The sequence below is a fragment of the Myripristis murdjan genome, chromosome 20 (genome assembly GCF_902150065.1).
Source record: "Myripristis murdjan chromosome 20, fMyrMur1.1, whole genome shotgun sequence".
In the NCBI taxonomy this organism is placed as follows: Eukaryota; Metazoa; Chordata; class Actinopteri; order Holocentriformes; family Holocentridae; genus Myripristis; species Myripristis murdjan.
In genome coordinates, this window is record NC_043999.1 from 15,349,035 (window position 1) to 15,369,017 (window position 19,983).

Sequence of the window (19,983 nt, forward strand, 5' to 3'; positions counted from 1 at the left end):
AGTCCGAGAACACTGTGTCTGTGTGTGTGTTTGTGTGCGTGTGTGTGGCAGGTGGGATACTCCAACTTTATTCAGGGAGACACACTGGAGGAAGAATTAGGTTTCACACACTTACAGAGTCCAACACTGCATGTTCAGCTGATGTGCAACTGACAATTCACTCTATATATCTCAGTCCCTCTCCCTCGCTCTCCCTCTAGCTGTGGCTGGTGTGTATGTGTGCAAGGGCGATTTACACAATCCCAGAATCTCCTCCTTGCTCTTACTCTCTCCTTTATTTCAACTCAATTTGCCGCGCAGACAGCACAAATTGTAGCAATCACTTGCAATCTAGAAACAGTTCATCTGAACCCAGTGACCGATGAAAAGATTAAACTGATAAGCAGAACCCTGAACATTCCTCAGATACTTCACACAACATCACAGCCTAATGCAAGACCTTGAGGCGAACAAAGGAGAGTCCGCGCACAAACACACACGTACGCATGCGCTCGCACAGACACACACAAATGTATCCGCACAATTACACACATCCTGCTTTTTTGCTGTTTCGCCTGTGCACACACTGACGCGAACAGCCTCTGACACAGACGCACGTTTCTTAAAGCGCAAATGCTTTTCACAAAACGTCAGCGCTCTTCAGTTAGGAATCTAAAAATCAATATTCCAGTACACAGAAAATGAACAGAGAAAACGGAAGGCTCTGAAATAGGTAAAACTGCAGTAAACCTTGATTTACTGGATATTCGATCACAGTTATAAATTAAAAGTGCACTAAGCAAATCCCCAGGGATAGATTTAAGTGGCAATGTTTAGGAAAAAAAAAAAAAAAAAAAAAAAAAAAAAAAAACATGGAATAAGCAAGGTAAACTGACCACTCCGTCTCCACCTCTCAGGCCTGACCTATGATAATCTCTCAGTTGAGTGAAAAGGGTCCTCACTTATATAAACCCACGCCAATTTAACACAATGTACCTTTAAATAACAGTATTAGTAGCATATAATGTAGTATAACTGTAACTCCTGGTGGAAGGTGGAATTACTTCACAAATTCTGCAGCAGCATATAATATAGAGTAAGCACATGGAATAAGGTATTTATAGTACAACTGCCTTTCAACCTACTGAAGTATTCAAAACTATTAGGGTTATGGCCTGGCTCACAATTGTTTAATGGCCTGACAGTCAATTCATGTTTCTATACCATGAACTGAACAATGTGTAAGAACTTGTCTTGTTGATGTGGTTTGAAGCACTCGCAATCGCAATTTAACAGCCAAGCTCCCTCCCTCCCTCCCTCCCTCCCTCCCTCCCTCCCGGGGGGTCCCCTCTGGTGTTGCTCATCACTCAGAGGAGGAAATGGAACATGGCAGCTCCTTGTACATCAAACGTTCCACAGGACTGGACGCATCCCGCCTCTGAACTTTCTCACTCCGATCACGGTGATGGCGCTGTACATCTCTGGCCACTGGTCAGCTGAGATCGTGTCTCTTGGAGGAACAGTGCATAGGAGCCATTAATGGGTTATTAGGCTGCATGTAGATGCGGTCGGTGTTGGGTTACGAGCGGCAGCCTCCAGTCTCCGATGGTGTGATAGGGAATAATGGGAGATGCAGGACAGGGTGAGGCCTCTTTAACTCTACAGCTGTCCTCGACTCTGCAGCTGCTTCTCTCTCCTTTTCAGTCAGTCACTTAATCACTCATTCAGGCTCTCCGCTTCTCCTTGTACATCACATGTTCTCTTAACATGTTGTGGCTTAGGTGGTTAAGCTAGAGTGCTGGAGCTAGCATTAACAAGCAATAAACGCTATTTCACCAGAGAATGGCTCTGCATAAAGGCCCATCTCCATGCATAAACATATACCCCAACTGACTGGGCCACAACAGCAGTGTGAATTAGTGGCCGAGGTAATGTCACATCATACCCATAAACATAGAGGTTGTTATTCAAAAAAACATATCAGTAACCGAGTCTAAAAATTTGAAATGGTTAATACATTTATTGTCAAAGTGGCTGCTGTTGGCCTATTCTTAACTGTGGTGTTAATGAAAATGTGGTGTTAATGAAAATGAGTGAAGTTACTGTGACAATTTTACATTACATATTTAACTCATAAATAACTGTTTCTCCACACCAGCATATACGTGCAGTGAACTGCATTTAACACAATGCAGTATAAAAACAAAGCCACAGCCTATAGTATGTTAAAAGCAAATTTAAGATGAAAATTTTTGTATACTCCTAAACAAATCAGTGGCACCCACTCTGTGACACACTGAAGCATAATTTGTTGAAACATTTGTGATTACAAACACCTCCATCCAATTTGAACATTTCAGAAATAATAAAAGAGCGTTTATCTGGGCATACCTGTGTTAAACTGAATTTCCGAGCCACTTTCATTTGCTGATAAAACAGCCATTTACTGAGGCAAACATACACTTTCAAATGCAATAGTTAATGAAAAAAGCCTGCCCTGTGGCTTAACACTCTCCACAAAAATAAATCATTTTATTTTTAACCTAGACAACAAAAAATTGGAATTGAAGAATTTATTCATTAATAAATACTACATAATACATAAATTAAGATGGATAGATAGATAAGTAAGACACAAACAACATATCAGAACACACTTACCACAAAATAAAACTTTTAGTCAAATAACATTTTTTATTGATAGTATATTTTTGCCAACTATGCTAATAATCTGGGATACTCACATGTTTTGAATGTGTTATTACCCGTGGAAGAACATGCCAAAAGGGGGAGACAGACATGCAATGCCAGCAAAGTTTGGAATATTTATGGGAATATTATTATATTTATGGGAATAGGGGTTGTCAGGGTTGTGGTCATTGGCACAAATGTATAACAACAATGCCTGTTTTATGTTTTATTGTGTACTATTGTTTTTGTAATCACAACAATGCCTGTTTACATGTGTTTTTATGTTTTAATGTCTGCTATTGTTTTTTTCTTTGCTTCTTGTACTTATTATGCTTATATCTACTAAGAAGCCAGGGCACCCACATGTTATTGTATTTTAATGTACCTTGTATTTTAGAGTGGATATGACAACAAACATCTACATTGCTATTTATATTTGATCAAATTAATTATATTCCCAAAGAGCTATTTGTTTTTGCTTGCACCTGAGAATGTTTTAAATACTACTGTAAATTATTATCCTTTGGATTCAAGTTTCTCCATATTCATTCTGATGGTGGTTGCTTTAACAGAAGCTGAGAGGTATTTGTCGAGGAAAATACACTGGCGGTTACCCTTGGTTACTGAAAAGACACCATGGACATATGCAAATATTGTTTTCTGCATTTATCTGGTACTGAAACAGTACCGGCCTCATACATCAGCCCGCCGCAGGTGATGGAGCACGTGGCTCGGTGATGTGAAATATCCCTGGCCTTTTTGAGATGATCGACTGGGAGGTTGTACGGACGACACGCCTCTATACATCTTGTGCGTACCTTGTCTTGTCTCTCCTGTCCTTGTCAAAGCACTTAACGCACTGCAGCGTGTGGAGCTGAGTGATGTGGTGAGCTGCAAACAGCCTGTGCAGACTCGTACAAGGCTGACTGACTTGAGAGTGAATCCGCCATGGATACCACCTGAACCGGTGACAGACCAGTGTTGCACATGCATGATGCAACCTATAAATGAATCCGTGCAGTCACTGACAAGGTGCGAGAAATCAAATGTGGCCTGTACAGGTATGGCACAGCTCATACATGACCAAGAAAGCGTGAGAGAAATTGTGTTCTTGTGCACACGTCACACACTCTTGGCCCAGGTTGGCGGCAGACGAGCTGCAGTCAGTCTCCTGGCAGACGACATGGGATCTGTGCCACGCCGATGGGATTTCAGCACCTCCTTTCATTGACACGCACACGTACACACACACACACACACACACACAGACGCAAACAAACACACACACACACACACACACACACAAACACGCCCGTCTCCCGCCTGACGACAAGGATCAGGTTGTACACAGGAAACACTTGGTAATTCAATGTTGATTTTTTCAATCCTCTTCTCTTCTTGTCTCTTCATCTCTTTTTTTCTAAGCCTCCTCTCTCCTGTGAGGCCTACTCTTTGGCTTCTCAGGGAGACATTAATATCCTGAACGGTCCGAGGATCCGTGCATGTGAGACCTCAGGTACTTTAGAAGAGGAGGCTATGGGAGCAGGGTGGGACAATGGCGAGGACTGGTAGGGAGAAGAAAGGCTCTTTTGTGACGAACGGTGGATGGACAAGCCCTGAGGGAAGCTGCTTCTTGTAAAAGATGGGTGGTTCTTGGCCCAGACCCTCTTCTCTTGTGTCCTCTGTGGAAAGGGAGCCTCCGATCCAACACACAAGCTGTGATTTATAGATTGGTTCCTCTTTGATGCTGACATCTGTTTGATATTGCCTGACGGGGGGATTAAATCAGCCAACTGACTCTTGGGGTGGCGGCGACCCTCCTCGTTGCAGAGGGAAGGGAAAGCGGACACTCGCTACAGTGACTCATGGGTAATTTCATGCCCTGGTGCGGGCAGGGCTGCGACCATGTGAAAAAACGCCTGCGGTGAAAGGCATTCACATGAGACATGGCTGTTTATTTATTTGCATTGCATGTGCGTGTATTAATAATAACATGAGCATATGCGAGTTTAAAAGTGTGGTTTGAATTTGACAGTTATTTGAGGAGAGCGTGCCATTTCCTCTCAGCACATCAGAGGAGGACAGTAAAGGGGATGTGACATGGCAGGGTAGGGGATGAGGCCAAACTTTCGCTGATGAGTTGTAATAGCTCAGATGGGCAAGTGTAGACTCACAGAGTAATTCACACTTGGGCTCTGGCCACAGTGTAGTGGCAGTGAGAGCATATTGCATGCAACACAGTGATTGATGATCTAAGTGAATCTGCACGGGGGCCATGAGTGGTTAGCGGGGGAGAGAGAAGCGTGGCATGCCAGGAGAAGAAGAGGAGGTGACTGGACGATTGCCTTGGTGCAGCCTGGCCTTTAGATTGCTTTGTTGGATATGGCATAGGAAAATAAATGTGGTGCGGTGCGGTGTGACTGGCATGTAGAGGTGGACGACATCCTCACACACCATTTTGGAGCAAGCAAGTGAAAAGAGAGCAGTCAGGGCAATAAAACAGTTTAAATCGGACCTGGTTCCTCATACCACCCCTGCTTTGAATCATGAAATCTGCATACATCAAACATTACTAACACTAAAGGTACTCATTTATTAATAAATACACAAAGAAGCCATGGAGAGATACTGAAATAGATAAACAGATACCAAGAAAGACTGATAGCGAGTGAGAAAGAAAAGGCACATGAGGGGGATACAAGTTACTGATCTACTGAATTAATGAACATCCAGTCTCCAGATTGACAGCAGACAGAAGAAAGGCTGCTGGAGGAATGCGGCTGTGGTCTCAGTTTAAAACCACTGCTCTCAACTTCCAATTTGGATGCTGTGAAAATGAAAGCCACATAATTGCTGACAGTGACAAATACATGACAGATAATAAATCATATCAATCCAGATTTAGCTGGCTGAAATCATTAGTTACGGTTCCACAGAGGATAGTCATGTCATGCTCTGATAAGCCAATCTTTATCAAACAAAGAAGCGGGAAAAAATGTAAAAGGGAGTGCTGGACGGCTCTCCAGATAATTTTTCTAGTGTTGTGTAAACTCTTATTAACAAGCAAAGTCAACACAAGGGGAAGAGCTGCCCTCCCTTCCTTCCCTCCCCATATTTCCTTTCGACTGCCAACACCCACACCCCATCCCCCTGGCCCCACCATGCCACCACCCTCTCTGTGAGTTTTGGGAGTGATGGAAGGAGGAAGGGAGGGGGCAGAAAGGGTAAACCGAACCTCCCCTTGTTTTTGGCACCTTGCAGAGTGGAGGAGACGAAGAAGAAGGGGCTGATGAGGGAGAGAGGGCTAGATGACTCAGCTGAGATATGGCAGAAGCCAAGGAGAATGGATGCAGCAGGTCATGTAAGGATACACTGTGCGACCTCATCCGTTTACAAAAGAAGCAGCTCGATGGTTAAAGAAGCTGTGGTGTGATCCCTTGGACTGCCTCCGAAAATTTGTGTGGGGAAAACTGTTGAGCACAGTAGTTACCCCCTGACTAATCCAGTGGAGCTTATTAGTGGCCAACAGTGGAAGAATGTGGGAGCTCCCAGCTGAGTCTGTGAATGTTACTAAGCCTCTGCCACCCAAAAGGTGCTCTCTAAGGTGGTTATTATAAAGAATATAAGCTTACTTAAAGGAAAAGTTCACCAAAATGTGTGACTTGGCAAGATTTCCAGTCTGCCGCGACGTTCCCCTGTTTTCCAACACCCAAATACAAATGTGCAAGACGGGCAAGTCAAAAATCTTGCTGCACGCCAATACAGCTCACTTGATAAACTGACTATTTCAACATAATTTGCAAGTGAAAAACAAAATAGCAAGCACTACATTTCACATATTGCTGGTGCTGGATGGTTATTAATTTGTGGAGCTCAAACCATCAACATATCACATGTGAAAAACTACATTTTTAAACACATTTGCTGAATAAAGATAATAATAATAATAATAATAATAATAAAGATTGAGCTAGCTGTGATGGCCAATGTTGGTAACATCGACAAGCACAGGAAGACAGATGAAGAAATCAAGACATTCCTTTATTTTTGGCCGCATTTGATGATTTTCTTGCAATTAATTCTAATGTTTATTAAACACAGCTACGATACCCGGCATAATCCACAGCCCTCGGGGTCGAAGAGTTTTGTTGGGAACTATTTCCTGCCAAAAAACACCAGCAAATATTACCCAACAAGTATGAATGAGAGGCAGATAGATATAGTGAGTAAGTAAATACAGCATGAATGGAAACATACCTGTTTTTGCATTTGGGTGAACTGTTTGGGTGAACTGTTCCTTTAACTTGACTTAAATAAGGGTTAATGTTTACATTGTTGTTTACATTGTTACTCTTTTACTTCTACTTCATCATATTACTTATTTGTTATATTGCTTTATAATGCTTATACTCATCTTTTTCCCTCTATTCACGTCATTACTTTTAGTGCTGCAATAACCTAATTCTCCAACTGGGATCAATAAAATCATTTTCTGACTGAAAAAACATAAATCCTACTAATTTTGTTGCACAGAGCTGCGTATTAGGCTGACGACTAAGGTTACTTCTGATGACGCTGCTTTGTGGTCCATGTTCAAATTTACTGTATTGGGCAAGCCAAATTGATGAATGCCTTATCAACTGAGTCAGCTGCAAAGACCTTGGGACCGCGGAAAGAGAGCCCATTCATTTCTTCTTGCGTAGTGCAGAAACATTCAGAAAATGCCAAACATTCAACACGATAAGTGCTTTCACAAGGCTCCCAATGTAGTAATGATGACCTATCTGTAACTTCCCAACTGCATTTTTTTTTTTTTGCCTCATAGAGATAAGTGACTTCATAGACGGGAAATCTAAGTAAACCTACCCTAGAAAAAGAAGGGGAAGGAGGAAAAAAAAAAAAAAGACACCATGACTACACAAATTTTCCAACTGCACTATCGACTGCACAATGTTATCTTAACAGAATGGCGCGATGACAGTTGATATTTCCAGAAAGCAAAGGCGTAAAGCACATGAGTGATGGTTCACAGAACTGGTGATAATAATGGCATTAGTATCGTCATACCTCCATGGGTGGTTGGAGGTATAATGTCACAACTCTTGCCACGTCTTCCTTACCTCAAAGTTAACAGACAAGTTCCTCTTGAGGGCAATCTCATAGACAAGGCTGATCTCTGATTTGCTGGCATCAGTGCCTTCCTCTTGCTCCTCCTTCTCCTCAGGGTTCTGGAAGAGAAGACGAAAGAACATCACGCTTCAGGTGACATGATATCAATGCCACCAAATACCCAAACTATCAAGAGTTGGACATGAGGGAAAACAGTAGCACATATTAATAGCACTCATTCAAATTAAAGCCATTTTCAGGTTATACAGGGTGTCCACAAAGTCTCTTTACAGTTTAAGAAATCTTTTACAAAAGCAATTGATGAGATATGTTAATCAGATTTGTTCTATGTACTCAGTGGTTCTCAAAGTTTTTAATCACATTGCATTTGTGTATTTCAGGTATCCTGTTGATGAAATAGGTTCTGTTAAATAAACCCCTAAAAAATGGCTACTCCTCAAGAAAAGGCACAATGTGTACCGTGGTTTATTGAAACAAAATCGGATACGCAGACTCAGAAAAACCTACAGGGTTATGTTAACGATATCGTGTATCGAACAAAGATACAGGACATCAACGATCTGAAGCAATTGAAGCCATTGCCACCATTGATGAGGCTATGCTACAGAGAACATGGCAAGAATTTGAGTACTTGATGTGCTTCGTGCAACTAATGGTGCCCATTTAGAGGTGTATTAAATTAGGCAAAAAAACTTCAATATCTACTCCTCATTTTGTAATAATTTCCACAGATTTGTCTATTCATTTGCTTTTGTTATAAATTTGTTGAATTGTAAATAGACTTTATGGACACGCTGTATGTTTCCAATAGTCACACCAGGGTTTTCCAGGCTTCAGTTGTGTTTATTTCTGTGTAATGCCTGTGTGAAAGTGTCAGGATATGAGGAGCCAGCCGCAGCAACAGTGAATTACTAAAACAGCAACGCTGGTGGTTACTGCACATCATCCAACAACTGGTAGAGTATTTTTCACAAGCGCACTTCACCTCAAAACACAATCTCAAACTTTCCATCTTTTTCTCACTCCGACCTGAGGGTGCACACACACACAATAACACACAAAAACACACAAACACACACCGGGGGGGTGGATCTCAGCCAAGCTGCTGCTACGACAAGCCTGTCTGCTTTCTGGCTTCAGTCCTTATCTGATATGGGATTGAGAACTCAGTATTCCAGGACATGACTGGTGGTCCTCTGTGTATACAGAGAGCTTACAAGCACACACGCACATTTAAAGGGGAACACCATTAAATTTAATAATTCCGTTATGCTATTTCTCTGGTCTTGGATAGTCCAACCATTATTTTTGAGCGTAAACAACTTTCTCCCAAAGGTAGAAACTAGAGAACTACGACTCGAATTTGTGTTGTCATCATGCGTAAACTGTGGAGCCGCTCCATGAAGAAGGAATTGGAAAAAGATGGTAAAGGCCAGTGGAAGAGAAACAAGCTAATTTTATGGGGATAACCATATACCGTTCTGTTCCAGATCTGACAACACTACTAGAAAATGAAGCTAAAAGAAGAACAAGTAAAGCATCCACAAAAATCGGCTGCACATTAACCGTTTATGGAGCAGCTTTGGTACTGAAACATGCAATATGTGATTTTATCTGACCACTAGATGGTATCAACAATAACAACGAGATATTTTGTTGCCGGTGAACTCTTCGCAAAGCCACTTTTCTCTCTCTCTCTCTCTCTCTCTCTCTCTCTCTCTCTCTCTCTCTCTCTCTCTCTCTCTCTCTCTCTCTCTCTCTCTCTCTCTCTCTCTCTCTCTCTCTCTCTCTCTCTCTCTCTCTCTCTCTCTCTCTCTCTCTCTCTCTCTCTCTCTCTCTCTCTCTCTCTCTCTCTCCCTCTCTCTCTCCCTCTCTCCCTCCCTTACTGCCTGCATACTTCACAGCAGTACAGAGGCCAGCCTGGGACAAACCTCACCACGCTCTGCGCCTACAGACTAATAGCTACGCTAAGTTGGAGTCTTGGCGCAGCATGGGTTTTGGCGACAAACTTTGAGGAGAAAAAAATAACGTAAACAGCAAAAAGGCTGATCTGTGCCCGTTGGTATTGGTGTATATCACTATGTCTCAAAAAGTTTCCACAAAGAACACATTAGTTTCAGGACAGTGAAATCGCTAAGTGCAAGTTTAATACCTGATCGTCCAAGTTTGACTGTCCAGTTAGTTGTGTGGTTTCAGATTTGCACAGGAAGGTGTTCATTAATATAGACTGGACTGTATGAGAGCACAGGAATAATTTTCAAGAAACCAAGCGTTGTTCTACATTGAGTTAAAGCTATGTTACAGGTCCTATCAACAGCCATACAGCCTATGGTTTGCTGATGTTATTTGCCTGTGGGGACACAGAGTTGTTTCGATCTTTATCTTCCCATGTCCGACTCTTTGTCTGAATGAGTATGGATGGCTGTGGTCTTCCCCTCTAGGCTCCTTCCCCTCTACCTCCTCACTGTGTGAATCTGATACGACGTATGATTCATGCTGTGAGGTCTCTTGTGTTTCACAGGAGACAGTCACATGGTAGCCCTGCTGCACCGGCCAAATGCCCTCACGTTGGCGTCATGTGTTGATGTACTGGGCTTTGCTGTGTGTGTGTTGTGGCGTACATTAAATGTTGTAAATGTGTGTGTCAGTGAGTGTGTGCATGGCTGTGCGAGAGGGAGTCTGGAAGGACTAAGTCTTCCATCGTGGATTGTGTTCATAACATTTTAATACATTTTCATGGTTATGCTTTGTTCTGCCATTGTTTCAAACGCTGTTGAAGTGTGAGTAATAGTGCAAATCCTCTCTCAGGGTTATATTAATAAGCTTCAGAGTGTGAGTGTGAGTGTGTGTGTGTGTGTGTGTGTTAATGCACAAACTACAGTGACAAAGCACATCTGTGATTTCCTGTGCAATGACATATATGGGGCTAAATCTGGCTTCAGTGCTGCCTCTGCTGCTGAACGGATCTATTGAACTAAGAGTCCCAGGGGAAATACCAACCAGCGTTAGGAAGAATAACATTACAAAATAGATTTGGCCTTCAGGGTGTGTTTGTGTATGTGTGTACATGTGCAGGCTTGTTCTCATATTAACCACAGATACTTATTTGTACCAATGTGATACCATAATAAATTTGAAACTGTTGTTGTCTACATTTCAGCCTTTTCAATAGCTTCCTCAGCCTCGCTCCTGCAGCTCTAATGGCCTAAATCTTAAAGACTGAGGTCTCAAAGCACATTTAAAGGTAGAGTTTGGGCTGAGTGCCGCATGCATTGGAGTTTTGTTTGTCTGTTTGCTTTGTTTGTTTGTTTGTTTGTTTTTTCTTCATTTAATTAACTATTTAGGACACTTTGCTCCCATTTATAATCCTATAGTCTCTCAGCAGCCCATTTGACCCATTTTATAAGCCTGTAACAGCCTATGGTGGGTCTAAATTTATTTGTTATTGAAAAGAGCACATTTTATTATAGCAGTTGGTCCTGATGATTGTAGTCTCTCAAGGAATGACACTCACTCCTTGTTAATGCATATTTGAAGCTCATTTCAGGTTTGAGCTGAGAAAAACCTGTTATCTTTCAAGTTCGGGTCGGGTTCAGAAAGAACTTTTTCAGGCAAAGGTCCAGTTGGGCTTGAAAATTTGAGCTGGAGAATGAAGCTCTAATGTTCATGGGCTAGCCTCAGAAATGTGAAAACTGTATTCCAGATCAAAGTATGTGATGAATGCAATTACTACTGACTGAGACAGTAAATTTCTTTCTAGAGGAAAAAAAAATACTTGTCCACACTAGTAATGAACTTACTCTGGAGGCAGAAGTGTAGCAACAAAATAACAACTGAAGGCACTGAGAAAAATCTTGGACTTAATTGCAGAAAACGTTTAGATCAAGTCAACATGTTCTTCAGCTCTCAGAGGAACCTGAATGCAGGATTCTTCTCTATGCCAATGGTATATTTCTTAAAATATATTGTCTAAAGACACAAACATAAAAATGATTTCTGACTAGTCAAGTCTTTCCTCATAAATTTCTGCCACCCATACATAAGTTACCTTCTGTCTTAGAGCCCACTAGTTGTGTCAGGAGCCCTCATCCAGTTGCTCACACTGGATAATCTGATGATGCAGATTTTCCTCCTTATCCGCGTAAAATCAATCTGTTGTGTGTGTGAGGGCAACATGCTCTGAACAAGACAGAAGGTGCACTTGTTGCACATCATATTATCAAAGTGTTGTGGGTATCATCAGCATCTAAATCCTTTGGCAGGGCTTTACAGATCTGTCAGCAGTTCCATCATTCAATCTTTAGTGCCTGAAGCCCTGTAAATGTGGAGGTGTTTCTTCTTTGCTTCTCCTGCGGTTACATATTGTTGCTCTGCGTGTGTGTACATATTCTCATTAGACAGATAGTGATATTTACCTGTGGCCCGCTGCAAAACAAAGGGGTGACATGCAAGCCCAAAGTGAAAGGAACACTTTTAGCCTGAGGGCGCTCACACATATACACATACACGCGCACGCACTCTCACACGGAGACAGAAAGACAGACAGACATATACTGTAGACACAATGTGCCTCAATTTGTAAAGCAAGACTCGGAAGCAGCGGCTAACAAAGAGCTCATTTGTGGAGGCCGACGCCACAAGACAGCGAACGAGTCGAGTGAAAGGAGCCAAAGCGTTTTGAATAACCAGTGGTGATGCCAGGCTGTGAGGATATGGGGTAATTTGATTTCCGGTGGGAGATGATAACAACAGTTAACAGCAATGCCTGGGGGAAAACTCTGGAAGGGTACAGTGACTTTGGGAGTGGACAAAAAAGAAAAGGGGGGGAAATAACAAGGGGAAAGAGAAAATAAACCCCTGCCAGGTGCAGGTTAAAACTAAGGAGATTGTGGGACACTGGCTTGAATTATACATTAGATTAATTGGGGCTGAGGTGGATTTGGATTCAATCTGATGAAAGCTGGTAAAGCAGTCAGACAACTTGCAAAAAATAGTATAACAGTATTTAATAGACCCTTTCCAGGAAAACACCAGCGGATCAGCAATTCAAATCCCTTGACTTTTCATCAAGTGGGGAGGTGTTTTCAAGCAGAAGGGTGACATGGGAAGGGGGTCGAGTGGGGAGACAGTTATCTGAGGTGAAAACAGTTGGAGGGTGAGAACAGCGCTGGACAGATGAGGCGGCAAAGGGGATGGATGGAGTAGAGAGTGACCTTCTAAGAGGTGAATGAATGGGACACCAGCAGGTTGGGATGGAAACAGCTCTATGGAGTGAGGCTAGAGGATTCATAATGCTGAAGCATATACAGTGGTGGAAAAAAGTTTTCGGACACCCCGTGCATTTGTGAAATATTGCATTAACAAATCACTCTTAGGTCTTCAAGTGCAATTTCTTTTAGTACAGTCACAGCCAAAATACTAAACAAATCCTAAAAAAGCCATTAAAAACTTAAAATTGATTGGTTCCATAAAAATACATAAGAAATTTTGAGTATTGGGTCATTTTGGTACCAGTGATGAAGGTCGTTCTTTTTATTAAAAGACACAATTTTTGTTGCCAAGCTTCATGTCTATATAAAGCCAGCACATTTGAAAGTACTTCAGACAAAAAAATGGCTAAAACAAGGAACCTAACGCAGGAAACACGCCTGAAGATAAAGATTAAACTGTCAAGAATTTAGTTTTGTTAGTTTTTCTTGTAAACAATAAACAAAAAAATATAATTTGTATTTGTTTGTATCTGTCTAATGCAGCCACACCTTTTGAACCACAAAAAAGATTTTTCCACAAATATTTCATGATAATATTTGAGATTGTGAGATTGTGTAAAATTTTAAGGGTGTCCGAAAACTTTTTTTCCACCACTGTATATCTGTATATATTGGGGTGGCTCAAATTATCATCTAAGTTAATATTGCGACTGTAGTTTCAACATTAACAAGTATCGTTGGCATGTTCACTTCAGTATTGTACAAAATAAATAAATAAATAACATATGTGTATGGGTGTGTGTGTCTGTGTGATGCACAACTTTTGCAACACTATATCGATATGTATATGTACTTCATTTTCAAGTGATGCTATGGCATTTGCATTTTATTGCACTGTGTTGTGTGAAAGTGCATTGTGCTAATTCTGTTTTAATAAATTAGAACAGGATTTTTTTTAATTAACTTTTTCGACTTAGGTCATCATCCAATTTAGTGTTTTGCAAGTGTTTTGCAGAGGGTTTCATTATAAGTGCTCAGTCAGCTTTATAGAATATTGCAGTGCATCTGGACACAAATTGCGTTGGGACCCACATACTGTGATATGTATTGTATTGTGAGGTCCTTGTCAATGCCTAGGCCTACATCTTTGTAATTTTAGCCACAGCTCTGTAGACCTAGTGGGTGCATTGCTGTGTGTCTGCATGTGTGCGGTTACCTGTGGTGGTCGTTCGGGGATCGGTTCATTGCGGAGGGCCTGCAGGGCCTTCATGGCAGCATTGTGTCTGGCTGCTTGGCGGGTGCGTCCCTCGCCAATAAACTCATTACTCCCCACAGACAGCTGCACATAGAAGATCTTAGGAACAGGGTAATGGTACCTGGGTTGGACAAGAGCCCAAAAAAAAAAGAAAAGGGGAGGGAGGGGGGTAATAGAGACAAGTAAGGGAGAGAGAAAGAGAGAAACACAAAAAGGCAGACAAGGGATAAGAAAATTAAGGCTTTAAAAGGTGGGAGGATTATCAAAGCAAACCAAAGACAGTTTGATAGCTGTTCTTGAATTTCACAGTTGAAGCTATTGGTCAGCACTCCTCTAATCAAATACATGACAATGCTGTCAAAATGACTGCATGTCTAAAACACAAATACCTCAACATTACCCGGAGAATACGCGCTAACCACAACACATGCCCACTTAGCAGTCAAAGAAGAGTATCACTGGATTAAGTTGCTGTTTACACTCTTGGTTCTGTCCAAGCTGTACGCAAAGATTTATCTCTGACTTATAAAGAGACAAAAAAAAAAAAAAAAGGGAAAGGGAGAGGCTTGAACATTATGAGGCAAGTTATTAAAGTTCACACAGGTCCCAAATTAAAGGCCCACCACTTCATCAGGGTCAATTACATCACAATAGCCTGTTGGCCAGCCGCTTGACTGATAGCTTGCTATTGGATCTCGGCACAGGGACGCCAAACAAAGCACAGGGACATATATATCCTCTCTTCTTTCTTCTAGCCCTGAACATAGATTATCCTCTCTTTCTCCGGGCCCTGACAGAGCGGGACTGAGCTGTCACTAGGCAGATTTAGAGGTCTGCAAGTCTGTGTGTGTGATACCCCCTCCTGGGTCGCAGGGAGAATGGCTGAGAATGTCTGCACAATCAAGAAGGAAAGAGAAATAGTGGGAAAGCCAACAAGAGAGGAATCCAAACTTTTTAATATCTGTCCCCCTGCCAACATCGACTCACATTCACAAGCACATACAGCGACCATATGTGGTAGACAGAGCTGCATCACGGCACCTGAAGTATGTGGAATGGTGACTGGACCCGTGTCTGACGCCAGAATGTATTTCGAAACAGATGATGTTTTCATTTTTGCCTTTTATGAAAGAATGAAAATCAACAGCCAGTGCATGTGCTGGAGGTTTATTTCAGTACATGCCGAAGAAAATTAGAACAAGCTTTGCAAAAACTGCAGCGATCTCTTCCCTCTGTGCACAGACAACTATTCATTTGCAGCTATTCTAGAACATCCTATTTGGCACCGAGGCAGCACTGGTGGAGATACGGGATTTAACACCAGATTGAGCACATGTGGGGATTTGGGGTAGAGGGACAGGCGCAAAAATGTGAGGCGAAAAAAAAAAAAAAAAAAAAAAAAACAGCAACTACTACTGTTCAATAGAATTAAATCATGAAAAAATCCTTTATGACAGCAGGAAATGTGTGGAGGAGAACAGAAAGTAAGTTGAATCTACAGGAATGCTATACATATATCAATGCCAGCTCTAAAACTATGGCATAATTGAGTTCTCAATTGGATTAGTTGGTCATGGTGTCTTTTTATATAGGAGAGAGACTCTATCAAATATTCTAAAATACAGCTTGTGCTTCCCAGAAGAACAGACAGATAATGAATGAAATGCGAAAACTAGACACAAGTAATACAGACACATGATAAGGTAATAATGGAGCTGCAGTCATACTTTCAACCATGTTAGGAGGGTTGTTTGAAAGGATTTGGGGCGATTTTCTGTGTGTTTTTTACCCTCAAGATAGTCTGCAACCTTGTGAGTTGTGCCACTTGTCTGCCATGTGTCCTAAATGCTCTGACGTAAGGTGAACAAGAGAACTCCTTTCACCACATCTGTAAAACTGCCATTTCTCTTAACAAGTCCACTCACTTCCTGACTCTCTCCTTATTTCTTCCCTTAATCTCCTGCACGGCTGCCCTAAGCATGAGTCAGCATTTCACTCCCACAATTCCAGTAGGTCCTTTGCCGGCCCACAGCCCTCCTCTCATCAGTCTCCTCTCAGTTCCTCCTGGCCACAGGGGCCTTCCCAGGGCGGGGCCTGCCTGGCCCTCGCATGTCAAGTGTGGCCCCAGGATCTCTGAGGACATGCCAAGTGCAACATGGGCTCCGGCCAACAGGGCTGAGCCGGGCCGGGAGCAGCTGGGGCTAGAGCGCTGGGTACAGGTGCAGAGAGTGAGAAACAAGGAAGAGGGAGAGACACAGAGAGAGAGAGAGAGAGGGAAAAACAGAGATTAAGAGAGAGAGAACGAAACAGGGAGGGGGAGACGGAGGGAGCGAGAAAGAGAGCAAGAGAGAGAGGGAGATGGAGGGAGGCCTGTGGGAGACCCTACTCTACAACGTGGGAAAGTAGTGGCTTACACACAAGCAAGTGAGCCAAGAACACAAGCAAGCAAACACACACACACACCAGACACACAGACACTCTCTCACTCGCTCTTTCTCTCACACACATCAAAAATCATGCAGACAGGAAAAAAAAGAGACAGGAAAAGCACGTTGGTGCACCGTAGCCAATACAAAATCAGCACATGCTGGCTGGATCTGCCTGCTCTGTGTTATCAGTTATTATTATTATTCTTACAGAGAGAGTTCTGGGCCCGAACACCTGTTGGGAGGGTGTGGAAACTGGGGAAAGGGCAAAAAGAACCAGTGTGCGTGTGAGTAATTGTGTGTAAGCGACGGGGAGTGAGAGTATTTATTATAGCCATGCACACACAAGTGTACGTGTGCGTGCATCTGGTGTGACTAAGGGATGAGCGACTGAGTGAGGGAAAGAAAAACTGACTGATGTCGCAACCCAATCAAATGATAACTCATCAGCATTCAACGGACAGTTATGAATTTAACTTTGAAGGCAGCAGCTTCCCTGCAGCACTCTTTAATGTGGGCCACACTGGTTAAGGCTACCATTTCATCTTAATCACTCAAAGACACACATGCGCGAACACACACAGACACACACAGATGTACACATTTAAAGATTCGGGAGTCATCCAGCCCACACACAGTCAAACTAGGAAATGGGAGATACGGCGTTGCAATTAACGCTATGACACAACAGCCTGACATTTCAGCTTGCAAGCATTTTCTCCTGTGGCATGGAAAACTATTTGCTTTCCATTTCTGAAAGTGCCTATGTGGAAACATAAGAGCTAATCCCCTCCCATTAGACATGGAACATTTGTTCTTATATTCAACAATGCGCCTCTCATCCGCTACCTTGAAGTTTTAATTATTTTGTGGCTCATTTGACATTCAGCGAAGACCACTCTTAATAAAACACTGCGGCAGATACAGCTACTAGCTTTCCATGACTGAGGGCAGAAAAAAATGTACCGACAAAACATATTCCAGGAAGCAAATGCCATGAAGATCAAATCAACATGCAGTTTATACAACAGAAAAATATCACACTTAAATGCCCTGGTATTAGGTGATAAAAAATGTAACTTTTCAAAAAAAAATCGTATACATGTCTTAATGTTCTTATGGCTGGTCTCTCTTTAGCTGCTTTTTTGGGATAAATCTGAACGTTTTCTAGTTACAGTGTTTAAAAGCTCTCTAACCAAATTCGGTGGCCCTAGTCTGAGCAAACTGTCCCCTCCTGCTGGACCCTCGGTTCTCCAGGTACTCTACCGGCAATGTAAGCACAACCAGGTGAACGCAGTGGGAATTTCTTCTATAACCCTGGCAGTGTTACGGCCATAGAACCACTGACTCTCTCCAAGATATGTGATACTATTCAATGTTTATCATAAATGTTATCAGTCTGCTACGTATCACGGGCTTTATCAGGCATGAACACAGTGTCATTGTATTTTTATTGAATTCATTACACAATCTTTGTTTGTAGGTGATTCAGTTTGCATTCACAGCTGTGAAACACAATTCATTTCTTTATGTCAAAACATATTCATGTTAAGTATTACCAGGCAGCAGAGCAGTGAAAGACGTCCTGCTCTTTGTTAGCAGTTTATTTTTAGTTTATTTTTCACTGTGTGGATTATGTTTTGCACCTGAACCAGTTTAAGTTTAACTTGATTTGACTAAATATTCTAATATTCTAAATATTCTAAGAGCTGACAAGAAGTTTAAAACGAGTACAATCCAACTTGCAAACGTAAAAGCAGATTGTGGTTTGTCTGTCAAATAATCAACTTTTCAGAACTTAAAGATTAACCTGGAATCAACAGTTTTCCATTCTTTATATTTTAAAAAAAAAAAAGCACTGGAATCCTTCAGTACAGTCTAAGAGTTGAACCACATTTTTATTTTAGTGAGGTTGCAAGATGCCTGGTTTATTGTCTGAGCACAGATACAGACAAATATGTGATTTGCATACGAATACTTTATGATTTATGAATGCAGACAGGGCAAGTACTTCACGACAGACACTGAATAAGAGGCAGGCACAGGCTTGAGCGTTTGGAGGTCATGGTGGAACAGTCATTAAATGTTGATAAATCATCATTAGATGTAGCACACTGTGTTCGAATAGCCAAATTTGAATCCTTTTAACTGTGTTAGAGGATTAGCTGTGGGCTGGCAATTACTGAAACACCGCATTACAGCTCACCAAGTACAATGCTTTCTTTAAATAAAAAACATAAAATGGCTCCTGGAACTTAGCCATCGTCAAGACTGAATTAATTTTGCTCAACAAAAGAGCATACTAAGATGACCAAGATGGAGAGCCGCCCAGAAAAAGCAGAGACCAGAAGGGAGATGGATGCTGATGTGGGAGACTGAGACCTGCAGGGCAAATCCCTCACTGGGACAGTCCCCTTTCAGACTGGAGCCGGCCAGGACTACAAAAGTACACACAGTCTCCGTCTCCCCCTCTCTGTCTCACACATGTACGCATGGATATATGCAATGAAAAACAACACAAAAAGGGAATAAATCAGACAAATTCTGAGCATATTTCACATTGCAATTATCAAATCGTCAAGAGAGGCTTCTTTAAAATATGTGTGTGGTGCTGTTACATAAAGGATGTGCACAGATGTACTCTACTGCAGCAGACAGCAGCAGCCAGGGGGAAAACAACACACAGAGACAAATACCATGACAGGATTGAGGGAGTGTACCGCCTCACTCCATCTTCCACCGTCACTGAGCCTGACCACCAAGACATCAACCGGCCACACACACGCACAATGCAAACACAAACATTTGGATGTATTGAATCACAAATGTGCGCGCACACACACACACACACACACACACACACACACACACACTCACAGCACTGGCTCAGAGCCTTGTAAAGGGGACGGGGCTGTGCTGGGAGCAAAGGGTGACAGAGCTCTGGCGAAAAAAAAAAAAAAAGTAGAGAAACTTGGACAGGCTCACTCAACCACCAGCTGCATTTACTTCCTATCTCTTGCCAGACCTTTACATGTTTTCTCTTTATCCCTCCCGCCCTCCATTCTTCGTTCCCTGCCTCCATCATTCCTTGTTTTCCTTCCTGTCTGCTGCTTGCAAATGCTAACACAGATAATACATCACCGTGTGAGAAAAAGGAGTCCAAATTATCAAGTCAACATACAACTCAAAAGAAGGACTCCAACATAAGGTGTTTTGAATCAATAAAATGTGAGGCAAGGGAATGGGAATCAAACAGAGCAAGTATCAAAACACACATCTAAAGCCTTAATCA

At 42.1% G+C, this 19,983-nt stretch overlaps 1 protein-coding gene across 1 annotated transcript in view; it reads right to left on the bottom strand.

Moving 5' to 3' along the window:
• stau2 (staufen double-stranded RNA binding protein 2) overlaps positions 1-19,983 on the bottom strand; it is an 87,586-nt gene that overhangs the window by 51,273 nt on the left and 16,330 nt on the right. Inside the window, exons 6-7 of the mRNA XM_030079603.1 lie at positions 14,227-14,386; positions 7,791-7,898 (exon numbers count right to left, since the gene is read on the bottom strand). Of these exons, the coding sequence (XP_029935463.1) occupies positions 7,791-7,898; positions 14,227-14,386 (268 nt within the window). The remainder of the gene's footprint in view (positions 1-7,790; positions 7,899-14,226; positions 14,387-19,983) is intronic.